This window comes from Neofelis nebulosa, chromosome 14 (genome assembly GCF_028018385.1).
Source record: "Neofelis nebulosa isolate mNeoNeb1 chromosome 14, mNeoNeb1.pri, whole genome shotgun sequence".
NCBI lineage: Eukaryota > Metazoa > Chordata > Mammalia > Carnivora > Felidae > Neofelis > Neofelis nebulosa.
The window spans coordinates 67,612,405-67,639,387 of record NC_080795.1 but is presented as its reverse complement, the minus strand read 5'-3'; the positions used below and the strand labels follow the sequence as shown (position 1 = coordinate 67,639,387).

General features: G+C 48.4%; 1 protein-coding gene across 9 annotated transcripts in view; it reads left to right on the top strand.

Annotated features, from left to right (window-relative positions):
• The window catches only part of MTSS1 (MTSS I-BAR domain containing 1), a 168,073-nt gene that overhangs the window by 118,458 nt on the left and 22,632 nt on the right, over positions 1-26,983 (top strand). For 5 of the 9 annotated variants that reach the window (XM_058699010.1, XM_058699015.1, XM_058699012.1 and 2 more), the window contains exons 4-7: positions 10,723-10,807; positions 13,257-13,348; positions 14,998-15,072; positions 20,257-20,268. In XM_058699010.1, the coding sequence (XP_058554993.1) occupies positions 10,723-10,807; positions 13,257-13,348; positions 14,998-15,072; positions 20,257-20,268 (264 nt within the window). The remainder of the gene's footprint in view (positions 1-10,722; positions 10,808-13,256; positions 13,349-14,997; positions 15,073-20,256; positions 20,269-26,983) is intronic. The other 4 variants (XM_058699011.1, XM_058699016.1, XM_058699018.1 and 1 more) reach the window with 1 other exon arrangement.

Sequence of the window (26,983 nt, the reverse complement as noted above, 5' to 3'; positions counted from 1 at the left end):
GCAGATCCTTCCACTGCTTAAAACAGTACGCACCTTTCTCATCCGTTAGTTTCCTTGAAATCAGATCGTGTATCTGTTGCAAGAACGTTTGGGTGATCTAAGAAGCCAAGTAGCTCATACAGAAGCGCTGGGGGTTCTTGAAACCACCGCCAGGGCTAACATAAGGTGTGTGGATGCCGTTCAGTGATTGAAGCCTGAAAGTGTCTCTACGGAGCGGAGCGAGCTTACGTGGCTGATGTAAATGGTAAACGGTCTGTGTGGTGACCACAATAGGAACTGGTTGTTTTTCTCTCCCCCTCCCCTGACCCTCCCCTCCCTGTAGTTAAACAAATGTAGGGCATCAGATGATGCCACCTCCTCCCTGTCGTCCATTTCTCTTGTGTGCGAGGATAAAAATAAAATGCTGATGAAGCCAAAAGAAACGCAGCTAATTTGTTCTTAATATCCTGAGTGGCCTTCTTTGACCTTTAATGAAAAGGATGGGGCCCCCGGCAGGAGCCATCCGCCTCAAAAGTGCACGGGGATGGGCAAGGGTGTGTTTCCCAAACAAGAGGGAGGGCAGCCAGTGTAGGACTCCTGAGAGGGCATCAGAAGCTTCTCTGTTAATTAAAGGCAAGAGTGTGCTGCCAAGCGGTAGGGAACTGCTGGTGTGTTGCTTTGTGAGTTTTCTAAGGTACCTTCCAGCCCAAGGGTCACGCTGAAAATTCTCTGCTTCCACGTGTAGGTGAAATGAGGGCCGGCGCTGTCTCCCTGTTCATAGCACAGTGATGGGACCACGGTGACATTTCCTCAGTGTTTGTTGAGTACAGGAATGCTGCCCCGTCTCTTCTCCAGCATCCTGGCTGCCATGGGATGCTTTCCCTCGAAGGAGGAGGGAGGGTCATCGGGTCCAGCCTGGAGGTCAGTTTCTAGAGCCTCCAGCAGGTATGCCCACCTCCTCCTGAGGTCCAGTTGGTCCCCTGCCTGGAGGGCCAAAGTGCTCCCTACAGACCCATCTTTTCATCCACGTGGCAGTGGTGGCCTTTGGGCGTGGCCCCTTGAACCTGATATTTGGATAGCATGTGGTCTTTGTTAGCCAGGGCATCGTGGTTGAGCTTTTCCAGGCATAATCTTATTCGAATTCAGGCTCACGCTCAGGTGCCATTTTGAGACACTTTTACTTTCCCTTCTGGAGTCCAGGTACCATCACTTAGAGTTGTAAGAACCCTGAAACCCACCTGCAAGATCGCAGAAGTGGGGTTCCAGCTTCCTTGTCAGGTGTGGCACTGCTGTGCGTGTGGAGCCACGGTGGCCGTGGCGCGTGCTGGCCTCCAGGCGTCCCCCAGGGCGGCAGATGGTGTCCCCAGCCATGCCCTGTTCCGTCTGGCCACAGTGGCAGCTGACGCATGCCGAGGCAGGTTCTGTGATGCAATCCCTGGGCAATCTTCCAGCCGGTCATCAAGGTGAAAGACACCTGACATTTTTAAGACTTCTGCGCTGTTGAAGAGCAGGGGCTTGAGAGAAAGGACAGACACACTCTTTCCTCGTATATTGAGCCTGTGATACCACAACCTGCCATGAGCCATTGCAGAAGGATCCCCTGAGTGGCCGATGATGGTACCAAGCAGTGGATTCCATAGGACCTTTCTTTTCCATCCTTTGCTGGAAGGAGGCTAGTGACGCAACTGTCCTGATCTTTGCAATGTAAAAATAAACAACAGAGAAGTAAGGCTGGGGACACCTTCAAACGCTGGCTAGTCAAGGACAGCTGCCTGCCTGTTTTGGAGACCTGGGACACTGAGAGACTCAGGCTCACTGCAGTCGGCTGACCATGAACCTCTCGAAGCTAGAGCTTTGAGTACCATCAAATGACCACTTCGCTGATGTGAACATAAGTACAGCCTTTCCAAGGCAGACCCTCTGAACTGCTCCTTCCCAGCCTTTGGTCTCCTGAGATGTTTGGGAAGAAGGAATTATCTGGGGTTTTGCAGAAACCACCCTCTGTACTGTTAACTTGCCTTCCATGTTCTCATTAGCCAGCTCCTTGGAGAAGGGCGATATTCCACATGGAAGAAGTAAGGGCTGTGCACTGATGTGGATGGTTGCTCCAGTCAGGCCACAGTTCCTCTGGCGTCTGCCCTCCTGTAGGACTTGGCTGACTATTGCCACACCAAAGCCCTACTTAACTGGCCCATTGATGTATCCAGCACTCCGTGTTTCTCTATAAACTATACCAACCCCTGCCTTTCGTAAGCTCATAGCTGATAGATCTTTTTCTGTATATCCACATGTTATGGACCCTCATGAAATTATTTAATTATAAGGTCGGTAAATCTTTGGAATATGAGTGTAAAAACCAAGATTGGTTATTTCTGCACAGTAAGTGGAGTGCTTAAAAGATAGGCTAGAAGCAAGTTGCTTTTAGACAGAAATGTCACCATCAGATGACATATGGATGAGGCAATTGTGAAAGATCAGGGGACAAGACTATAAAAATCTGGGATACTCAGACTGTTTCACAAGAAGCCCAAACTCTGAATCACAGGTGATGTTCTTCGGGTGTGATGTGCACAACAGAGATGACCTGAAACATGAGTCGGGCTCGCTGTTTGTTAGAGTACAGTCATCCGCATGTGAGTCTAAGAAAGTTAGACCCTTCCTGAGGTCACACAGCTAGTGAGCTGGGGCGGGGGGGGGGGGGGGGGGGAGCTGGGCTTTGAATCCACATTGTTTGACTTCAAAGCCGAGCTCTCTTAACCTCTCTACTGCTTTTCTTCTTGATCCCCGTGTTAGTCTGGGAGAGGACAGGGAGCTGGTGCCGCGACTCCGGATTGGCCACAGTGAGAGTGGGGCTGTGGGAGCCCCAGGGCCTGCAGGCTGCTTGGGGGCCACATGTCAGTCAGGTATGTGGCGTGGGGTGGGTGGAATGCAGCTGGGACTGGGCCCCCAGAACTCTTCTGAGGTCAGTGGGGGAAGGGGACAGGGTCACATACCACAAGAGGTAAGATTTGGTGTGGATAAAGCAGATACGTTTTGGAAAAAGATTCCTGATAAAAATGTGTCACAGGGGTGACCTCCAGTGTGAAATTGATGTGTTTGGTGCATTTGGTGTGATTGGTGGTCATATGCCTGGGAACCACACACGGCCACCCATCTTAGATCTTTTAAACTTTAACCGGACGGGCGCAGGAAGCAATTTCATGCATCCGGGTGCAGCAAGGACAGAGTGAGGGTTTTGTGACGCCTGTTTGGTGTCCGGTGTCACCCATCTTCAGAGACGCTTTGGGGCTGTCAGTGCATTGCTGGCCTGCGTCCAGATAGAAGTCACGAGCTGCTGGGCGGTCGGAGGTCACTTACTCCACCGCCCTGTTCCTCTGAGCTCTCGTGGGTCCCACAAAGGAGCCCTTCCTAACTCCACCCGCGGTGGATCTTCTGTGCCTGGGGTCTTGCCTCACGTGGACTTTTCCGCCTCCCTTTCATAGCTGTTTTTACAGTTGAACATAAGCTGCCTCTGGTGGAATTAATGTGTCCCTAAGGCTGCAGGGGAGGGAGTTAGTGCCTGTTGACTTTGTGGGGAATGTCAGCCGTGTGTTTTGAAATTAATGTTTCTTTAACGGCGAGTGGAGTATTTTCTTCGTCACATCAACAGGAGGCTCCTATTGCCTCTGTGCTTAGGAAGCCGGGGGTGGGTGGCGAGCTTAGCCCCCTCTCCTAGCTGCTGTTGGTATGGCTGAATATGTCACCTGTGGCTTCTCAAGACCCCACACCAAGGTCAGCGAGCCCTCTTATGGGAAAAGGTCACAATTCCCCCTTGGCCGGTGGTTCTCGACAGGGGCCATTTTGCCCCCCCCCTCCCCCCCTGGCAAATGTCTGGCGACATTTCTGGTCATCACGACTTGGGGTGTGTTTCACCCGGCAGTGCTCAGGGCAGCCCCGTGCAACAAAGGATTTGGTCCAAGATGTAGGCAGTGTTGGGGTCGACAAACCCTGCAGTAGGTGGGGGGCCCTGTCCTGTTGAGCCCTCTCCTGCAGAGGCCTCAGAGAGAGCCCTCGCGTCCAGTGGTTCTTTCTGACTGCTAATCAGGCTTCCCAACAACATGAGCCCTCAGAGGGCCTCCGGGACGCACAGTGACTTATTGTCACCCTGCGCTTCGACTCGAGCGATTCTTAAATCTTGCTTCCCCCCTCCCCCCTTCTGCTGCAGAAGCTGGGCCTGACAGACTGGCTTTTCAGTCCTCCCTGGCCACCTGCATGCTGTAGACCCCTCCATGGCCTGTGCATTAGTCCCCTGCTGCGTGGGGAGACGGAAGCCGCCTGCAAATGAGGCAGCGTGGGCGGATGGGACGATGCCACTGGGTGTGCACCATGGTCCGGCCTTTGCAAAGCCACTGTGGCCAGTTGTGTTCTGAAGGGTGTAGCCCTATAGGACTTTGTTGGGGGGGGGGGGCGGGGAGGGATGATAGCAGCTCCTTATTTTCCCTTATCATCCCCAAAATGGCATTAAATAGTTTGCATTCTGTTATTTTAGCGTGCCTCTTTGTCCTCAGTTGGGAATGTCTCCAGCTTATCATAGTGGGTAAGGGCCTTTCAGTATCAGTAAACGTGGGGCTTGGATCTTGGCTCTGTGCTTCCCAGCCCTGTAGCCCTCAGCAAGTTAGCGAACTCTCCTGAGCTCGTTTTTCCATTTATAAAATGGGGATGAGAATACCAACCCCACAGGGATGCTGCAAAGGTTGCATTCCTTTGCCCCATTTTGTAGCTATCCCTGCCAGACAGTCTCCTGGCCCCTTTAAGGGTCAGACCCTTGTTGTCCTCTTCAGAATCACTTTAATTCTTGCTGCATGGTAGATCCCCATTATGGGTGCATTGAGTCTTCCAGAAAGATAGGTTGAAGTCCTCCCCGCCCACCCCCCCCCCCCCAGTATCTGTGAATATGACCTTATTTGGACATAAGGTCTTCGCAGGTGTAATCAAGTTCAGGTGAGGTCATTAGGGTGGGCCCTAATCCAGTGTGGCTGGTGTCTTTAGAAGAAGAGAGAAATTTGGACACAGACACATGCAGACACAGGCACAGATGCCTCATGTGAAGACGGACACACAGGGGAGACCGCCACTCGAAAATGAAGACACAGTCGGGAGTGAAGCTTTGACAAGCCAGGAGTTGCCTGGAACCACCAGAAGCTGGGAAGAGGCAGGAAGGATTCTCCTTTGCAGGTTCCCAGGGGAGCACGGCCCCATCAGACTCCTGGCCTCTAGACGTGTGAGGACAGTACATTGTGGCTGTGTTAAGCCCGCTGGTTTGGGGTGCTTGGTTACGGAAGCCCCAGGAAACTGGTGCACCACTCAGCAAACATTTATGGAATTTTTAAGTGTCTTCAGGTGCAAAACATAGTATTCTGCCCCGACATTCGTACTTTGCTAGTCTAGCCTCTGGACCCTATTCTTTTTTCTCCACTGTTGGGCTCCTTTGCAAACCATCCAATTTAGATCACTGACTGATTTTGTGCTACTTTATTATGAAAAACCTTTGCTTGTTACAGGAGAAAGCTCTTACATGTGCCACATGGAAAAGAATTAAGATTTTTGCCATAAAGTGTATCTACATCCGCAGCCACTGGAGACCGTTATTTCTTTCAGCAGCAGCTTGCTTCCTGGTGCTACGGGGAAGCACGGGAGGCCCTTGCTCCCTGCTCTCTTCTCCTTTCAACTGGCGAGAAACAAAACCAAATCAAATTGGCTTTAAAAATAAGGAGATGTGGGGCCCCTGGGTGGCTCAGTCCATTAAGCGTCTGACTTTGGCTCAGGTCGTGATCTCATCACGGTTTGTGAGTTCGAGCCCCATGTCAGGCTGTCTGCTGTTAGCTCAGAGCCCGCTTTGGATCCTCTGTCCCCCACTTTCTCTGTCCCTCCCTTGCTCATGCACACTGTCTCTCAAAAATAAACATTAAAAAAAAAAAAAAAAAAAAAGGAGATGTATGCTCTTACAAAACAGGAGCTCTGGGTCCAGAGGAAGACCAGGCTGTGTGTTAGTTTCAGAGGACGGGTCTCATCCTGAGACAGGTGTCCCCATGGCCATGATGATAGGTGACTGCAGGAACTGGGCCCCCTGCTTCTGTTTACATCCTGTGGTGTCTCTTTGTTGTGTTGATGTTCAGATCAGGGTCGTTTCCCCACAGGCTTCTACGACAACCTCTCCTCCTTGTCCCATCCCTAGACCAGCCACTGCCTGGAGTGGGGGTGGGGGGGTGGGGGGTGGAATTAGATCATTGGCCCAGACTTAACCAGCTGACAATCCATAGGCTCTGGTGAGACACGCATTGCCCCTCTGCAGTCTCCAAATGAGCAACTCTTATGCAGTGCTGGTAGGCAGGGTAATGCCTCCCCAAAGATGTCTACATCTTCGCCCCTGGAGCCTGTGACTATGTTACCACAGTGTAAGGCAAAAGGACTTTGCAGATGTGATTCAGTTAAGGATCGTGAGACGGGGAGATTATCCTGGATTCTCCAGCTGGGTCTGTGTACACAAGGATTCTTATAGGAAGCAGGTAGAGAGAATCAGTGTCTGAGAAGATGTGAGAACAGTACAGAGGTCAGAGAAGACAGAAGATGCTAAGTAGCTGGCTTTGAAGATATTAGAAGAGACCACAAGCCAAGGGATGCAGGCAGCCCCTAGAAACTGGGAAAGGCAAGGAACAGATTCTTCCCTGGAGCCTCTGGAAGGACTGCAGCCCTCCCAAGGCCTTGATCTTAGCCCAGTGAAACAGATTTTGGACTTCTGACTTCTAAAACTATAAGATTATAAATGTGTGTTGCTTTAAGTCAGTAAGTTTGTGGTAATTTATTACAAAAACAATAGGAAGCGAATATACCATTCTCTCTTTAGATTGAGCTCGCATCAGTGTAGATCTTTTCTAAGAGAAGAATCTCCTGTTGATGTTGGACATTGTATAGTGTGCACTTATAACACACACCAAGATTTATGGATTAAAGAAAAGACAAACCCAGTCCGTGGTCCTGCCTCCAGGTAGAGCCAGTGTGGTGATTTGCTCCCAGAATGGTAAATGTTGGTTCCTTCATCCGGCACCAGTGCTGGGTACAGGCAGCACAGAAACGAGTAAGAGCTTGTCCTCACTCACAGGCTCCTGAGCGTCTCAACCCAGCCGTTTGATTCCATAAATATTCTCACTGTCAAGTCAGAGCCCTTCCACATGTCTGCTCTGTCTTTGTAGCTACAGCCGGTTTCCTCTGAAAGCTCTTTCGAACTTGCTGATTTTTTTTTTTTTTTAAGTTTTAGCCAGGGTCAGGAAGAGCATAAGATGTTAAGCACCTCCACACATAGAGCTATTTTTAGGGTGCCCCATGTTGCTTAGATCAGCAGTCCCTCCAGCGGCTGGGTCCCGGGGTCCACAGAGGATGTCATCTGCTCTATGCCAATTGGACGGAGACAACTGCCATTTGGAAGTTTTCTTTGCGGTTTTTATTTCTTCCCCTCTCAGGGTTTCCTGTGCCACAGGGTCCGGGGGTGAGCACAGACAGCATGTTTAGAAACTGCTGGTTATCGCACTGTAGGTCAGCTGTTTCTGGGAAGCATTGGGCTTTCCTGGAGATGACACGTGACTGGTGGCCGTCTATGGAAAATGTCTGGGAAGGTGAGAGAAAGAATGGAGCAGAGAAATGGGGTGAGGGAACCAACCCTGAGGTGATCATTTCCAAGGCTAGAAATCAATCTTGAGGAAACTGAGGCATAGGTTGTCAGTGAGGCAGCTGCCCACCACTTAGCTCTCAGTGTTAGCCTAGCAAGGATTGGAGCTCAGTCCTCTGGGACCAGTTCGACATTTCTAGGGTCCGGAACCAGAATTTGAGAGCGGGGCTTTAAGGGCCTAACACCCATAATAGCGTGTCGCTAAGTAAATTCAGCGGGATTCATTCTAGGCTCTCCGTCCTGCCCCTGCCTACCTTCCTGGGTCTGTAGTAAATGCCGTGTGCCGGGTGGTTAAACGCATAGGCTCTGGAGCTTGAGTCTGGGTTGGAATCCCACTTACTGACAGCGTGACCCTGGACAAATTCCACAAGGCACTGATGGAAACGGGGGTAATCATACTAGCACAACCAGGATTTTGCAGGATTGAATGAGTTCATGTGTGCACAGCGCTTACCCCAGGGCCTGGCACAGCCTAAGCTCTATACAGATGCCATACCTTCCCACGACCTTAAACACCACCGTCCTGCATTTTAGGTAACTACGTGCTATGACAGGGTACGTCTGTGCTCCATGCTTTATTTGCCCTGCTCCCTACAATGAGATTTTGCTTCCAGTTTTTCTTGTCGTCAACAACATTTCGATGACTGTCCTCATAGGTGGGGATTTGCTTTCGTCCTTAATTGTTTTCTCTGGTTAAATTTCTAGAAGTAGGTTTGCCAGGTCAAACAGGGGACTTGTCTTGAAGGCTTTTCTGGATAGACGCGGCCAAATTCTCCTCCGGAAAAGTACTCGTTTACACTCCTTCCAGCAGTGAATGAGTGTGCCGGTTTCCTTGCATGGCTGGGTTATTAACTTTGAGTCAAATGAAGGCCCAGGAAAAATAGGAGATATTTCCCCGGGGATAAAGTGTTCCTCGTCCCTGCTTATAAGCAATAAAGGCTTAGGAGAACCTGTAGAGAGCCCAGGAGGCAAGTAGTGCGCATGCAAACAGCGCCCTCTACTGGTTTTCCCGGGTGGAGCATGGTGAGCTGCAGTAGATGGGGATGCCCAGGTGGTTTCTAACTCCAGAGTGGCTGCAGGTGCCAGCAGCTAAAGGGCAACATTTTACCAAGACTTTCGGCCGTTTAAAAAGTCAGCCTCCGGTGACCTTTAGGTCTTGCTCAGGTTCTCTTACAGCAGTGCTTCTTCTCAACTGGGATTTTGCTCCCCAGGGAACACTGTACTGCCTGGAGACATGTCTAGATGTCACAAAATTGGGGGCTGCTACTGATTTGTGGAAGGTCAAGGCCAGGGATACTGCTAAACATGCTACAATGTACAGGATAGCCCCCCCCCCCCCAGCAAAGAATCATCTGACTGACATGTGGGTAGTCTTCAGGCTGAGAAACCCTGTGAGGTTTTTTTTTAAAGCTTGCTTATTTTGAGAGAGAAAGAAAGAATGAATGAATGAATGAATGAATGAATCCCAAGCAGGCTCCGCACTGTCAGCTCAGAGCCTGATGCAGGGCTCGATCCCACGAATCATGAGATCATGATCTGACTGAAACCGAGAGTCAGACACTTAACCAACTGAGGCACCCAGGCGCCCCTGAGAAACCCTGTTTTAGAGGAGTGGGAGAATTGTTCTAGAAGACTTCTCTTTTCAGACTAAAATATAGAAATATTCATATTGAATACTTATTACTATTAACACTAATTTATTTGGTTCTGGAAACCTGCTAGTTTTGCAGAATAAAATGGCAAATAAGAGGAACTGAAATAGCACATTGACCTTTCTAGAAGAGAAGGCAGAGGGGGAGATACGAACCATAATAACATCACCAGCACTAATAAAGGAGGGAATTTCTTTCCCGTTAACTTGGCTTCATTGAACCTACCATAAATGCCTACAGCTTTCCCTTGAAGGCCTTGTCTGTGAAAAATAGTGCTTCATGTGACATTCCCCCTCCCCAATTTCATGAGCCCCAATGTTTTCATAACATTTATAATTGAGCTTTTCCAGTGCTTGGTGCAGAATTCCCGTCTGTAGATGTGATGTGCTCCCCACGCCCAAGTAAGTGCTGATTCGGGCATTGTTTCTTGGAGGGGGCAGGAAGGGCACTTCACAAATAGTCTTAAAGAGGGTGTGCCTGAAGGGAGCGGCGTGACCAGAATTTCGGGAAAATAAAACTGAATTACAGCTTACATTGACATTTGTTCAGTGCGGGACCCCCTTTCACTAGTGCTACCCAACCCCCTCAGAAAATGCTCCCTTGTTTCGTTTTGCTTTGGCCTTGCTAGTCTCTGAATTACTCGTATTCTAGAATATGTATCTTGAAACAATTAGCCGGAGTAGCCTTGTTAGCTGTTCTAAATAACGTGAAGAGGGTTATTTTGCCAGAAGTGGAAAACAGAACAAAACAACAGCTTTTCCTTGAAAGTCAGGATACTATTTTGATCATTTTCCTTGGGAAGTGTTTTTCAGATTGTAGGTCATGATCCAGTAGTGGGTTGTAAAACCAATTTCTGGGTCACAGCATTTAAAGAAAATCAGATAGAATATAAAATGTTACTGGGCATTGCATACAGTAAAAGTAACTTCTATTTTGGTGATTATAGGAAAATGTGTCACCCTGTGTGTGTGTGTGTGTGTGTGTGTGTGTGTGTGTATGCACACACATGCGTGGTGAGAAGCAGTGGCTTGGGTTTTATCACATGGTGAAATATGGCTTGTTTTCAAATTATTTCATTCTCTTTTCAAGAGTTCAGTGATTCTGGGGCACCTGGGTGGCTCAGTCGGTTAAGCGTCTGACTCTCAGTTTCAGCTCAGGTCATGATCTCATGATTTGTGGGATCGAGCCCTGCATCAGGCTCTGTGCTGACAGTGCGGAGCCTGCTTGGGATTCTCTCTCTCTCTCTCTCTCTCTCTCTCTCTCTCTCTGTCCCTCCCCCCACTGGCACTGTTTCTCTCAAAATAAGTAAACTTAAAAAAATTTTTTTTAAGGATTTCAATGATTCCAGTGTGTCTCCTGCCCTCAACTTTGCATGTGTTTCTGTTTCAGGTGGTACCAGGGAGATCGGTTCTGCCCTGACGAGGATGTGCATGAGGCACAGAAGCATAGAAGCCAAGCTGAGGCAGTTTTCGAGGTGAGGAGCATATCCTGCCCCGATCGCGTGTGCCCTTGCTGGTTTCAGGTTAAGGAGGCAGTGACTCGCCTGCCCACCCGAAGCAGCAATCATCTCCCCGTAGCATCGAAGTCCCCACTGCCCATCGCTCTGCTCGCTCATTGAACGAGTATTCGTTGGTCGCCCGCTGCATGCCAGTACTGGCCTGGGTGCTGGGAATGTGGCAGACAACCAGCCTGCCTGGGTCCCTGCCCTCGTGGATCCTGCACCCCACTTTGGGGGTCTTCTCTGTGCTCCTGTGTGTCTCTGCTCGCCCTCTGCTGGTGGAAGAGCGGTGCAGCCGCCCCCTGCAGGGGCCGCTAGAGGAGCAGCTGTGGGCCCACCCTCCATGGAGGACAGCAGTAGCGATCGAGCGCCCCGCGCTGCCAGCATGGGTGGAAATGGCAACGGCTGGCACGAAGATGTGGAGTCACCCGTGTTCCAGTCAGTGGGAGGGAGGGGGGCATTCTTCCAAGAAGATGGGCAGAATTCACCACTCTCATACCATTCTGCTTTACGGATAGCGTTCTGCTTTACAGATACGCCCAAGTGAGATGCCTCTGACCCTGGCCCTGGCTGGGCCACTGTGGGAGGTGGCAGAATGTTCTGGGAAGTGCCTGGTCTTGGAGATGGCCAGGCCTGGGTTTGAGCCCCGGACTGGCCGTTCAGGCGCTGGAATCATGCAGGAATCAGAGCTACTATAAAATGGGGATAATGGTCTCTAAAGGGTCTTGTGAAAATTAATGAAACATCTACACATTTCGAGCAGAAAGTGCCTGGATAGCAGGTGATGACATCTGCCTGCCTTCCCTCCTGCTGGCTCCTGGGTGGTGCTCCCCAGACCATGCAGCACCTCCTCTCATGCTTGTCTCCCGGGTTTATTTGCAAGCCTGTGGCCTGCACATTTGAGTCATGAGGGGACACCAATTCAACGACCATGATTTATTGAGCATCTACTGTGTGCCAGGCACTATCTTAGTTAGGGAGTGTGGGGTGTAGCACTAAATAGGACCATATCCTGTTCTCATGGGACTTACGCTCTGGGCACTATGTACACGTGACATGACGTCAGGGGCTGCTGAATGCCACCAGGGGAGGCACACGGAGAGGAGACGGGTGGTGGCCATTCGACCCTGGGTGGTTAGGGAGCGAGTATATTCCAGAGAGAGATCTGAACAGACACATGGAAGAAATAAGGGAGTGAGCTGTGTTGATGGCTGGAGGGAGTGTGTACGAAGGGGGGAGTGCCATGTAGACCCTGATGAGGAAAAGAGGGAACTGTACCAAGAACTTGAAGGTTTTCAGGAGGCTCTGTGATCAAAAGGCAGTCTGAGAACACCTTCTTAGTACGTCTCATCAGTGCAATTCAGGCAATTTATGGGCACTTTCTAATTTTCCTACAGGATCTCTGTAAATGTCAGAATGTGTCCATTTTCCTTTCATTACACAGATAAAAACCTTGGGGGTCCATGCCTTGCATGGTTCCTCTGGGTGGGGAGCTGCCTTTCCACGTGCTTATGTGTGATCTGTTTGGGACCCTGCACAAAATACCCTCTGATCCAAGAGCTCATCATTCAGCTTTTCTTTCTCCAGGCTGTCCACAGTTAGCCTACAGTCATGACCATAATCCTGAATGCACATCAGACTCATGTGGCTCTTTTATATATGTATGTGTGTGTGTGTGTGTGTGTGTGTGTGTGTGTATGTATGTGTATATATATATATATATATATACACACACATACATGTATATACATATATATATGTGTATATATACAAATATATACATATACATATACATATACATGTATATGTATATGTATATATATATAGTGTATTTATTTTGAGAGAGAGAGTATGCGGGCAGGGGTGGGGTAGAGAGAGGGAGAGCAGGCTCCAGACTGTCAGTACAGAGCCAGATGTGGGGCTTGAACCCACGAACCATGAGATCATGACCTGAGCCCAAATCAGGAGTCAGATTGCTTAACTGACTGAGTCATCCAGGCACCCCTGGCTTTTTAAAAATTAGTAATAACGGGGTCCCACCCTCTAAGTTCATGCCAGGCATTAGGTATGGGGTGCAGCCCTGGCGTCCTTGCCTTTTTAAAGCTCTCCAGGTGCTTCTGTTGTGCAGCCAGAGGGGTGACCCCGCTGGTCTGCATCCGCGCTCATTAATACAAGAGTCAGAAGATAAGCAGGGGAAACAAGAAGAGATGTTGCTCCAACCAGTCATGCTTATGGCTTCCTAACAGTCTCTGGAGAGCGTTCTGAGAATAAGGTTGTTACAAAATGGAGGGATTTGGATGTGAACTTGGGCTTAGTATACTGCCTTGTCTTGCATCATGAAATCCTTGATTTAGGTAGTTTGGACAGCCAAGTGTAAATCTTGACAACAGAATGTATCTAACTTCTTCTTTCTTTTTGGTGAAAGCGCTTTAATTGATTGTCTGATAAACCCGCTTCAAGAACAGATGGAAGAATGGAAGAAAGTGGCTAACCAGCTGGATAAAGACCACGCAAAAGGTACAGGGGGGCAAGCTATCCTCTGTGTAGTAGTACACGTGTTCCGAGCAGAGGCACGGGTATTGCCGGCTGCCGCCTGGTGCCTCTGCTGGTGTCATCCTAAGGGCCCACTCTGTTCCCATGTCTCCTGGAGGCATTTCTGTGTTGGAGAATAAGGAGTCAAAAGTGATCCCATGAAACATCCCCCCATTGCTGAGAGCCCAGATTCTTGGTGGTATTAATTGCGATCAGGTAAATTAAATGTGAATTGCCAAAGATTCATACTTCAGGCATCACAACACATCTTGAAAACCAAACTTTTAATGATACAAGCTATCCTTGGGTCTCCTGTCCAGAACCGCCACCTTCTTTTTTTTTTTAATTTTTTTTAAATGTTTTTCTTTATTTTTGAGAGAGAGAGAGAGAGAGAGCGTGAGAGAGCAGGGGAGGGGCAGAGCGAGAGGGAGACGCAGAATCTGAGGCAGGCTCCAGGCTCTAAGCTGTCAGCACAGAGCCTGACACGGGGCTCGAACCTGTGAACCACGAGATCATGACCTGAGCCCAAGTCGGATGCTTAACCGACTGAGCCACCCAGGCACCCCTAGAACTGCTGCCTTCTTTGGAAATGCTTCAACAAACATGTCCCAGTCCCTCGTGTGCCAGCCGCCGGGGGCAGAGTGGTCCAGACAGACACCTCCCAAGCCGGTCTTCCTGGAACCCATGGGTGGGGGTGCTGGCATCGTGGCAGGGGCAGGAGCCATTCATTGCTGGGAGGCTCATAACTGCAGTAAAGTGTCGGGGAGAGAAAGCTCGTGGGTGGATCTGAGGGGAGTGAACCAGAATGAAAGGGTTGGCTAACAGTGGATCGCATGAGCACGTGACTGAGGTGTCTGATTGGTGGCATGGCACCAGCAGGGAGGGAGGCATCGGGGAAGGCTGCAAGGGAACTGGAGCAGTTGGCAGTCAATTGAATGCATACCAGGGCAGCAAAGGAGAGAAGTGTCAGAGGCAGCTGTCATTTCAGACGTCTGAATCTGGGTGATGGAGGTGCCAGCAACAGAAATGAGAGATCCAGGAATAGGTGTAGACCTGTAGGGGAAGCGGAGGTGGTTGTCAGGGGAAGTGTGGTGTTTGGGGGTCGCCCCCTCCTCTGGGGGGTCTGGTGCCGGCCTTGGTGTTGATGTGAGAATGAGGCTAAGGCAGCTGGGCGTTTCGCAGTTTCTTCCCCCCTGACACCGTCTGATTTCTCACGCTATAGTCTTCAGTGCTCTTCTCTGAATGGTAACATCTGGCCAGTGTTTTGCTACGTGGGTTCTTTTTTGAGCAGAGCACTGCAAACTGGGGGCCTTGGGAAAGCAAATCCTATTCTTCAATTTCCTGACACGAGCTGAGAAATTGTGGATTTTTCACTTTTAGTAAAGTATTCCCAAATGATGTCTTTCCTCACAGCTGATATGAGTGAATTCTATCAGGAAAAGACCATGGTGCATTTTGTTGGTTTTCATGTGAATAACCCCTTCAGCAGGAGATTTTTACCATATAGTACCCTGATTAAGCTGTTTATTGTGTATCATTGTTCATTCTTTCTGTGATGAAAGTAATGGTTGTTCCTAAAAGATTTTCTGTTGAGCAAGGTGGTAAAATTATTCAATAATTCTTCTTTCTCTTAGAATATAAAAAAGCCCGCCAAGAGATAAAAAAGAAGTCCTCAGATACGCTGAAACTGCAGAAGAAAGCAAAAAAAGGTAACTCTACAAATTCTGCTTTGCATAGTGTTACTTTGGGGAAATGAACATGTGCTTGATTTGTCTTTGAAGCAGAAAGCATTCGATTCAGACTTCCTTGCCTGTGACAGCCCTGGAGAACAGGAGCAAATAGAATCCATCTGAATTAAAGTGCTCAAGTGCAGAATATCTATTAATTTGAGGCCCTTGCAAAGTTGTGCTTGACTTGTTCCCTCCCCCCACCTTTGTCTCCAAAATTTGACAGTTTCCGTGCCCTATTGTGCGTTGTAATGAAACCTATAAATTTCTTGGAAGCCTTGGGATAACGCATAAAAGCCTTCATGCAAATGTCCTCTAGTAATTATTACAGAAATTATGTCATTTTCTCCTCCATCTTTCACAGCCTATAATCTCCGAAACCCTTTATTAAGTCTTGTGAGAATGTGAGAAACGGCTGCAGTGGGAAGCTGGGAGCTGTTGTTGTATAGAGAGATTTTTCAGGGTGTTCGTGAGTCTGGGGGCTCTCTAGGGGACACCAGCCTGGTGCCTCGTGGCTGTCTGCCCACCTCCCTGCTGACTGTCCTCCACCAGCTGGCCCGCTGTCAGATACGAGACCCAACTCTGCTCTTCCAGCGTGGACTTCGAATGTGCACAGAAAAATCTAGCTACATCCACTTTGCAAGCATTTGTGATGTTTTACTAAGACCCAAAATGTAGGGACTCAAACTTGAGAAGGTGACATTCTTTCCAGACTGTTCTTCTTGATAACAAGTTTTTGAAGTTGTTGCCTCACAACTGATGAAATGTTTTGTTTTTCCCCTGAGGCTGCTCTGTGCTTAGTGTTTGTTTGGGGAAATTTTTAGGTAGAAATCCCCCAAACCAAATTTCCTCTTTTCCTTAAATGAGAGGTTCTCATTTGGTATTTGAGGAAAATACATTTGGAGAGATGGAGTAGTTTGGTGGACGGTGGGGTGAGGACTGGACAAAGTTTTTTTTTTTTTTTAATTTTTTTTTTTTCAACGTTTTTTATTTATTTTTGGGACAGAGAGAGACAGAGCATGAACGGGGGAGGGGCAGAGAGAGAGGGAGACACAGAATCAGAAACAGGCTCCAGGCTCCGAGCCATCAGCCCAGAGCCTGACGCGGGGCTCGAACTCACGGACCGCGAGATCGTGACCTGGTTGAAGTCGGACGCTTAACCGACTGCGCCACCCAGGCGCCCCTAGGACTGGACAAAGTTTTAAAGCTTGGACATTTTTAAAAAATGCCCTCCTAGTTCTTGTGAAAAACCATAAGACCATTTCAAGATAAAGGCAGGAGAATTTAAATTTTTTTTTCTTTTTCTTTTTCTTTTTTTTTTTTTTTTTTTTTTTGAGAGAAAGAGAGACAGAGCACGAGTCGGGGAGAGGTAGAGAGAGAGGGAGACACAGAATTCAAAGCAGGCTCCAGGCTCCGAGCTGTCAGCACAGAACTTGACATGGGCTTTGAACCCATGAGCTGTGAGATCATGACCTGAGCTGAAGTCTGACGCTTAACCGACTGAGGCGCCCCAAGGCAGGAGAGTTTTCACTCATAATCAGATGTTCTGTTAGTATTGGCCTCAGTTGTTAGTTTTGGATGTGTGTTCTTGGTCTTAGTGCTTCTCGAATGTACATTATATCTTCTCAGTGCACCAGGGAGCTAGTGTTGGACAACGAATGGGGTTTGTGGCCAGTAACATTTTAGTGTGTCCAGAGGTCAATGTTCATAAGTAAGCCAGTCATCCACTTCCATTGAATCTGGGGTCCCATGGAAGAACAGGTTGGAACCGAATTCCATGTAGTTGACAGCTTAGCAACTTTGAGATAGAAGGGATTTGGAAGGAAGGTCCAGGGGAGATACTTCCAGCTCGGGAAAGGTTTGGGAGTTTGGTGAAGAGGATGAGGGAATCAAAAAGGAGCTGTTCCAGAGCTGTCTTTCCAGAGGCCTTAAGTTCTTGGCTGCAGTGATAATCCTTTTATCTGAATGCTCCATGGAGGCTGAACTAGTCTTCATCTGTCACTCAAAGTCCCTGGCATTGTCCAATTAGCAGAATTTGGACCTACGGGGAAAGCCTGATGGGTTGATTACAGTGCCACACAAAAGGAAGTTTCTGGCAACTAGACTTGCCCAGCACTGGCTCGGGCTGCCTGGAGAGGATAATGAGCTCCCCTTTTAGGCACCCGGTAGAAAGTTTCAGGACACCTAGGGTGCTGGACTGGGTAACATGAAGAGATAGATGCTTCTGGTCCTGGGATTCAGAATAATTGGCATTGGTTGTGGGGCTTCATGGGGCCCTTGGGCCTGAAGGTAGAGAGTGGAGGCTCTGACCAAGGGTTTCTGAAGCATCCATCCCTCAGCCCCTAGCCATGTACCTGGTGGTGTCAGGCACCATGTCCTTCCAGACAAGGTGGCCATGGTGATGTAGTTACATCTATGAGCCAAGTCAGATCAGTAGCTTAGAATGTTCCAGATGATTTTCTAGTTACTCCAGAGTACAACCAGAAAGCAGTTTTTATTTCTATCCTTTATAATTTTTTTTTCTACAATATATAAGTGCATTTTATTTGACCTGAGTGCACACATTTGTGTATTTCTGGGGTGAATGGAACCTTCTAGAAGGTACCAGAGTCGTCATTCTGACTGTTTAGAATGGAGCGCTCTCCTGGAAGATGGGTAGCCTGAGAATGGAGCGGGAATGCTATAAGGGCCAGAAGAAATCTGGTTATCTGAGGCTTCGAGTTAATTTTTGGGTCTGGTTACCGGTAGTTACCCTTTTCTGCCAGGACTCTTATAGAGGCATCTGCATCATCTCCCTCAAGTGGTCCCTTCCTGGACTCTTGGCTTATAAAGTGTTAGTAGTTCCTTCTGAGATTTACACCATATGTTGGGGTAGACATGTGCTTTGGATACATTTTTTTTTTGTCCTGATAGAACTGAATCTGATAACCAAATAATCACTTACCTTTTAATGTGTTTTCAGGAGATCACCAAGCAGCATTCTGCCGTGCCTTTTTAAAAAAACTGTGATCTTTGATCTAAAAATTCTTCTGACTCTTTTTTTCAAAATTTCAAATTCCTTTGTGCATTTAACTTAAGCATGGTTCTAGCACTGCCTTTGACATAGGCAGACACATATGGGATGCAATTTTTTTTTTAACATTTATTTATTTTTGAGAGACCGAGAGAGACTGTGAGAGTGAGCGGTGGAGGGGCAGACAGAGAGGGAGACACAGAATCCAAAGCAGCTCCAGGCTCCAAGCTGTCAGCACAGAGCTGGATGCAGGGCTCAAACCCACAAACCACAAGATCATGACCTGAGCCGAAGTTGGATGCTTAAGTGACTGAAACACCCAGGTGGCCCTGGGGTGTAATTTTTGTATGTGACTAATTTACCTTAATTTTCACTCTGCAGATAATCACCTTTTGTCACATGCTTTATTTAACTCTTTTTTTTTTTACTGTAATATAGAGTGATAATTTATAATCTAAAGGTATTTAAATATTACCATCAAAAAACTTTGAATGTTTTTTGGTAGATTTGGCTAGATTTAATTTCAAAACCATTTCATTTTGTTTTAGATGTTTTATTTTTTTTAAGATTTTTATTATTTTATTATCTTAGGGAGAGCACGGTGAGCAAGGGAGAGGGGCTGAGACAGAGAGAGAGAGAGAGAGAGAGAGAGAGAAAGAGAGAGAGAGAATCTTAAGCAGGCTCCAAGCTTAGTGCAGAGCCCAACTCTGGGCTTGATCCCATGACCGTGGGATCGAGACCTGGGCCAAAACCAAGAATTGGACTCAACTAACTGAGCCACCCAGGTGCACCTCAAAACCATTTTAAAACAACTTGGCAGGGGCACCTGGGTGGCTCAGCTGGTTAAGTGCCTAACTCGTGATTTCGGCTGGGGTGATGATCTCACGGTTCGTCAGTTTGAGCCCTGCGACACGCTTCATGCTGACAGCATGGAGCCTGCTTGGGATTCTCTATCTCCCTCTCTCTCTGCCCCTCCCCCTCCCATCAAAAATAAATAAATAAACATGTGGAAAAAAACCAACTTGACAGATGCTCCAGCTGTGGGTGAATGTACCCAGTTTTTGGAAGGCAGGTTTATTGAACACCTACCAGGAGTAAACTCCAGGCAGATGTTGGGGGCTACAGAGACGGTACCTGCCCTCTGGGAAGTTCCAGGCTGGTGTCCGGGGTTGGGACACAGGCAGAGCCAGCCTTATGGACAGCTGATGGGGAGAAGACACAGGCAGCAGGAAGGCAGGGACATGGTGTGGAGCTGGCCTAGTAGCCCACGTTCTGAAAGGCCTCTCGTGAGTCCCCATCAAGCCCTGCTGTTTGATGTCAGCTCATGGCCCTTTGGGGTCCTGGGGTCGGCCATACCTTCACGGGCGAAGCGCGTGTGGACTGGGTGTGGGAAACATTTTACGGCATTTGCCTGCTTCTGCCGCTGTACTGCACGAAGTCAGCAACCTTCTCCTTTAACTCCCATGTTACTCTTAATTTAAATTTAAAAATTAATTACGGTAAAGCCTTCTGTTTCAATCTGTAACTACTAAAAGCTTATCAGGGACTTTCTTTGGGAGCGCTGAGACTGGAACATTTTGCTGGATTAACCCTTGAGCCTGACCTTTCTACAGATTCAATCTATCCTTTTAAGCCAGACCCTGCAAAGCAAATACTATAAACCTAACAAACAGACTCACAGAATTCCAGACTAATGTGGTATTTGCTGTTAAGCTAAAATGTTAAGTTTTTTTTTTTTTTTTTCACCCTAGCTTAAGTTTTCTTCCTTGGGTTTCTCTAATTACTTTGCAAGTTATAGTAAATTATACTTGAAGGATTTTCTTGATACCTTAATTGGCTTCTTTTGGGAATATAGTCATCTCTCTTCTTAGGAGCCGTCCTGTCCTCTCTAGGGGTGATGCTTACTAAGTAGGAAGATTTCTGTTTAGATGTGAAGGAAAGAATATGAGTGAGTCGGGGAAGGGAACCTGGGCGCACGGCTGTTGGTGGAGGTGGGTTTAATTGCCCTAAAACAAAATTCGGTGGCCAGCCTCGGACTGTTTAACACATGAAAGAAGGGTAAGCCTGCTGCTCGAATACCAGTTTGACTTTATTATTTTCCTTTTTGTGTCAATTGTGTATCCTGCACTTTGTCACCGTGCGCCCCCCGCCAGTGGACGCTCTCGGTAAGTGTACCATCCTGACTCTCTGGTGGCTGGTCACGATGTGGTCCTTGCTGTGGGCTTTCCATGGTTGTCCAGACCTATGCTAGTTGCCCAAGTTTTCCTGCCGGCTCAGAGCAATCAGTTGTGCCTACTTAATTTTCCATAACTAAGAAAATCCTGTGTGTGTGTGTGTGTGTGTGTGTGTGTGTGTGTGTGTGTGTAATCATTTTCTTTCTGCGGTGTTTGGCCCTTTCACGGGTTAGCCCAACACCCTGAGGGCCTTTGCATCACCATAATTCAGTATTAGACTTATGGAAAGAAGAAATACCGAGTGATTTGCACAGGAAATAAACGTATTTATACATACATATATACCTGAGCTATATATGTATATGTGTATTTATATCACAAACAAAATATGTAGAACTGTACTAAATAACCCCTCATAATAATTCCCAAATCAGATTTGGTTGCATTAAGCTAGCAAAATGTCTTTATACTTTGTCTCCCTGAGACCATATAGTTCTTTTCAAAATGAATAATCCATAAAAAAAAAAAATCGAAAGTATTTCTTATTTCAGCAGAGTTTGTGCAGTGTTTCATTTCAAAGGTATCAGATCTTCAAATTCAATAATCAAAATGATTCTTCTTGCCTAAATGTTGAACCTCATTCTCCGGGTGATCTGCTTTTGGAGTCTTGTGGCTGTCCCTCTGTCTCGGAAAGGTCTGTCCGTGCGGCATCCGTGTGATTTATCCTTGCCTTGAATGTGCTTGAGTGTTCTCTGAGAACATTTTTACTGAACAGCTCCAGAGAGGTTCTTGAACTGGAATCTGTCATCCACGACAAACCCAAACGACATAGGTCTCCTATGACCAGTGGGGCCGAGATGGTCCCCAACTTTATAAATGATGATCTTTTCCAGTCCTCAGTGTTGTGATTATGAAACAGTTGGAACATTTTTTAGTGTACTTTTGGAAGGAAGGTAAGACAGCCACTTTTGGTTCTTTGCTTACTGTGATAAGATTTATATAACATGAGATTCACCGTCTTAAAGGCTTGTGGTCCATTCACAACGGTGTGCAACTATCACTACTAATTCCAGAACATTTGTGCCACCCCGAAAAGATACCCCCTGCCTTTTGAGCAGCTGCTCCCCATTCCCCCTGCCCTCAGCCCTGGACACCTACCTGTCTGCTTTCTGACTCTATGGATTTACCTCTTCTGGACATATCATATAAAGGCATCTGTACCATGTGTCCTTTCGATGACACAGAGTTTTACTAGAACTTTTTGTAAGAGTCTGGGGTGAGTCAGTCTGTGGCGTAAACTGCATGGTTTATTCGTTTTGAATGATGGGCAGTAGGGTTGGGGATGAGGAGAAAAATCGCACAGCCCTTTGGCTCTGTCACTTACATGTGGCTCATCTCAGGAAAAATCACGGCTCCCTCTGTTTCTTACTCAAGCAAGGTTCACAAGGCTAAGCCACAGTGATATGTAATCATAGCAGTAAACTCGGGCGTAAAAGACAGAATTAAGCAATATGTCTTGAAGCCCTCATAAATTTTTTTTTACAAGTTTTAAATCATTTTTGAACCTGAACGTCTATATTTTAACATAGGTTCTCAGTAATGCAAGTGTCCTGGTTTGACAAGAGAAAAAAAAAATATTTATACAAAACCCTCCTTTGATCCAGTTAGAAGTATTTACCTTGAACCCCAGGTTTCTGCATAAGCGTGGTTCCTGAGGGAAGGAATTTACAACTCCAAAAGTATTCCACCAGGCATATACCGCCCCCTCAAGTAATTGAGACTCTAGTGGGAGTAAACCACCCTGTTTAATCTGGTATGCTCAGTGCCATGATGAGTGTGAACAAAGGGTCTAGCGATGGGCAAAGAAGAAGAAACCCAGCAAAGCTTGGAGTGGAAGGTGATGGGAAGATGGAAAGGGGTCAGCTGGTGGAGAATAGGGTGGGGGACGTTCAAGGTGGAGGGGCAAAGCATATGCCAACGCATGGTCGTCACCATTTAGATGTAAGCACCAGAACCATGGGAAAAGGTGACCATGTTGCAAAGGGGCACCCCGAAGGCAACTGTGTGCACTACCCTGAGTCAGCTTTTCAGGAGTACCCATAGGGGAACCACAGGGATCCCGCCTGCTCAGCCTCAGCTGCCTGGCCACCCTGGCCTGCCTCTAGATGTTCTATCACTGGGCCTTATTTCTGCTCACACCCTGAACTGGACTAAACTTCTCCCCCATCAGCGTCCGTTTCACCAGGAGCAGTGGTTTTGATGTCCTGTGGCCACATCAAGTGCATGCACACATTCCCATGTGTGTTTCTTCTGTACCTACAGAACCAGCAGAAACCGCTCTAAGAACGCCCCGAGACTGTAGTCAGTGTGGGTCGTTCTCCCCATCTCCGTGGTAAAAAGTTGGATGTGTCTGGGTCTCCTCCAGGCACCCCTGCCTTTGGTTCTGGGAAGAGGAATAATTCTATAATTCCTCTTCCCCGGAGGGAATTCCCACCTAAAAATCTAAAGTCTGAGCTGTTAGCAAATCACCTGGCTTTGTTGCCCCACACGGGCAGAAGACCTCTTTCCTCTGTTCTGCTGCTGGGTAGGAGGGATAAACGGCCGCTCAGAAGCCGGTGTGGCTGGCATGAGGGGACCTGCATGGCTGTCAACCACGAGCGTCATGGATGGGGCCTCTGAAAGTCATCAGGAATCGCCATCCCCTTTAGGAGCTCCTGGGCCACTGGAATCCATAAGGAGCTGAGAGCCCACCCTGGTTGCTTCTTGCTGTCCAGGTCCTAAGACCTGGTCCTGGAAGGGGAGTGGCAGAGCCTAGAAAACTCTGGATACCCCCTGTGGTCACCACCTCACTAACACGAGTCGACTGTCTGCAGAGCAACAACCAGTCTAACATCCTTCCTAAATCCCACCCCTCCTAAATACTGCCCTCGGTGGTGTGGGGCTGGCGAGTGGTCCAGACTGCTTCCCCGACCTGTGCTCACACCTGTGCTCACACCTGTGCAAATGGAAGAAGTGGACCTTGGGCCTGAACAGATGATTGTTCCCTGCAGAAGCTAAAGCTGGAAAAGTTCCTTCTCAAGTCAGGGGTCGGGTGTTGGTCTCGGCCTCCAGAGGTGGCTTGACCACACGCAGCCTCGCGATCTGTCTGGGTATTTGCACCCAACTGTAACTCGGTGGGGAAGGTTGAGTTACGGCTTCTTTCCAGGCCTGGGGAAGGCATTATAGGAGCACGCACATTTAATCATGCAGCAGATAATTGAATGCGTACAAGCCCTACTTAATGGGGAAACCTGTGTGAAATGGACAGGGAAGGGCTTTGTAATAATGAGTCAGCACAAGGGAGCCATGGCCTGACGAACGTTCTGGCTCTGGGAAGCCCCAGATAGAGCAGTGGGCAGAGCGGGAGAGAAAGGGGCAGCCTTGGCGAAAGCAGGAGTGATGGAATTTTCCTTTTTACACCTTGTGTGGCATTCGGAAGCTGTCCCTGCCTAGAATCACTTGAGACCTTGGAAGTGAACCCTGGAAAACTCCTTCCAAGGGCTATTGCATTTGGAGAAGAAGGCAGGTGGTCCTCAGAGGCCGGGAGGTTCGTTGGCCATATTTCACAACTGAGAATGGAAGTAAAGACAGGCCACGCAGACACCCCCAGAGGCCCAGAGCTGCGAACCCCCTTCCTGTGCAGAGCTGGTCTCCGAGGAAAGCCTCACCCCGACGCAGCCCACCAGGTGCCTTGCCCGTGACTCTGGTCAGCTGATGGCTGACCTCAGGAGGCTGAAATTCTGAACTGTCTCTTGCACGGTGAGACTGTCATCTCGGTGTGGAGCACCTGGCTTCCCAGTGGCTACATTCAGAAGCCGAGGGAGAGGTATTTACAGTGGCGTGGAGAGGTTACAACAGAATCCCAGCAAAAAGGCCAAGAATTTAAAGAACAGCTTGCTTGGAGAAACGGGTTCCTTGTACAATCTGGTTTTCATCTATGTAGCGAACATTCAGTGGCTGGTGCGGTGAGTGGGGGGTGGATGGTAGGTGTGCCCCTCTAGAGCTGCAAGCCGTCCTTGGTTTTCACGGGGCTAATTGGTTCACATCTGGTGTGCTATCTCTCGTTCATCTCCGTTCTCTGGGAAGGCTCCGGATGAGCCCTGGGAAGCCAGCCCGTTGAGGAGAGGGGTGTGAGTGCCTCCTCCACTTGCCCTGTGGGCAGCTAAGGAAGCAAAGGAAGCCTCTGCCCTCAAGCTGTCCCCGGGATGGCAAAGGCATTTATGTTCCCACATCAGTTTTCTGACATGTACAGTTAAACCCAGTTCTGACACTAACTACTCAGAGTTGGCATAGGTCCCAGAGGCTGAGGGGCTCAGTGCCACAAGACTGCCCCCACTTTAGCCACTTGCCACGAGTGGGGTTCCCCAGGCTCCCCACACTTCTGCCTGGCTAACCTCACAGTCGGGATTTCCTCTGGACTCCCCTCAGGTTTGATGATTCATGAACACGACTCACAGAACTCAGGGAAGCTCTGTACTTGGGATTGCTGGCTTATTATAAAGGATACATAGGAGCACCCAGGTGAAGGGATACATAGGGTGGTGGTGGGGTCAGGGAGGGTGCAGAGCTGCTCTGTCCTCTCTGGGCATACCACCCTCCCAACACCTCGGTATATTCCCCAGCCCAGGAAGCCTCCAGAAACTGGCTATTCAAGTTTTTACCAAGCTTTGTTATGTAGTCACGATTGATTAATCATTGGTGATGTAACCCCACCCTCTTTCCCCTCCCTGGAGGTCAGGGGTTGGGGCTGAAAGTTCAAGCCTCTAATCCTGTGGTTGGTTTTCCTTGTAAGTGTCTCCCATCCTGAACTTATCTAACCCCCTACCCCCAGGTCATCAGGATGACAAAGACACTCCTGTCATTCTGGAAATTCCAAGGGCTTGGGGAAGTCCTGTGCCAGGAACTGAGGCAAAGACGGGGAACATATACATATTTTTCTGTCCTAACACAACACTCTGGCGTCCTACCGACAACCGTGACCTGGCAACACAAACAGTACAGTTCATTATGAAGAAAACGCTGGGGCTGGATTCTCCTTGGGGGAGGTGAAGGCTTCCAGGAGGAGGCAAATACTCAAGCAGACTCCTAAAGGTTGAATCGAATTCTTGTAGAGACAGGGGTGGGTGGGACAAGCGATGAGGGTACTTTCCGGGAAGAGGCACACAGAAAAATCAGTGGGGCTGGAAGCAGAAGGCTGGTTTCGTTGACATTTCATCCATTTAATATTGATTGGTGCCTGGTAGGTGTCCGTCAGGGGCTCGATGCCGGGCTCAGGTTCTCCCCATGCCCAGGGAAGATGGAGGAGTGCGCTGTACCTTTAAGACCTTACCTTGGATAGGCATGGCTCTTGCGTCTTCCCTCAGGTGTAGAACTAGCCACAGGTGAGCAGGGAGGCGAGCGGGGCCGTTTTTTTACCGTATTAAAGACTGAAGACTTTCAGGACTCTGAAGCCCTCGAAGGCTCCTTGGCTTCTAGAAGGTTCTGTGAAGGTTCTGTGCATTTGGATTAGTGACGTAGCTGGATACCCGTTAACAAGTGGCTGTTGTGATCCACACGGGAGATGACAGCGACCAGGGCTCAGGGAAGTGGCCACAGGGATGGAGAAAGAGCATTTTAGGGGAAATGTGAGAGAGAGGAGTTGAAGAAGATGCAGGTTTCAGGCAGCCAGGTTGACGAATGGGAGAGTGTTTCTTTGACCACAGAGGAGGAATCATGTCAAAGATAGGAGGGTTCTGACACGCCATGGGTGGTGAGCCACGCGTTGGCATGGGCTGTTTCCTAGTTTCCTCTAAGCTGTCTTTGCTTTGATTAAGCAGCTGATGGTCCAGGGACCAGCGAATCCTGGTGACAAAACCCCCACCTTTTAGTGAAAGGATTATGGGATCTTTTGCATTTCTGTACATCAAAGAAGACATTGAACTGAAAGCTCATTAAAAAAAAACCAACCTGTGTGCCCAGCAAACTGCCCCCGGCTGAGGTGCCCAGCGTGGGGAGGATGGCTTCAGAGACACTGATAGCACCTGACACGTACAGAGCGATCGCCGCGTACTGGGCGTTGTGCTACACGCTTCACGCGAATGAACTCATTTGGTCTGAAAACAACCCTGTGAGCAGGGTACTATTATGTATATCTCACAGACGAGTGGACAGTGAGGCACACAGCACGTTGAAAGAATAACAGAAACTGAGTTGGTTTGAGAATTTTTTTAAGTCAGAACGCCTCCCATCTTGTCTGATCGAATCCATCTTTCTTTTGGCTTCTGCTTGTTTTCACTTTGGGGAATCAATCCAAAACTGCTACAGGCTATCAGGGTAGAAGATTTGTCCAGGGATCACAAGGACAGCCGCCTTTCGATGGGGAAGGGGAGTTCTTATTCCATTTCTCATCTCCAGCCTCTTCTTACGCGTCCGTTTCTGTATTTGTAGCCCACATTTCATTGACTCTAGGATGCCATGAGATACACGCCATTTTTTTCTGGACCGCGATAAAAGAGGGGAAAAGATGGTGCCGACTGAGCTCTGGCACACCATTGATTGCAGGACGCACCCTGATTTGTGAGCTATAAAAATGAGAAAAAATGGGTGCCTCCAAATGAAGTACTGTGTGTGTGTGTGTGTGTGTGTGTGTGTGTGTGTGTGTGTGTATGTGGCGCAGATGGAAGGCATT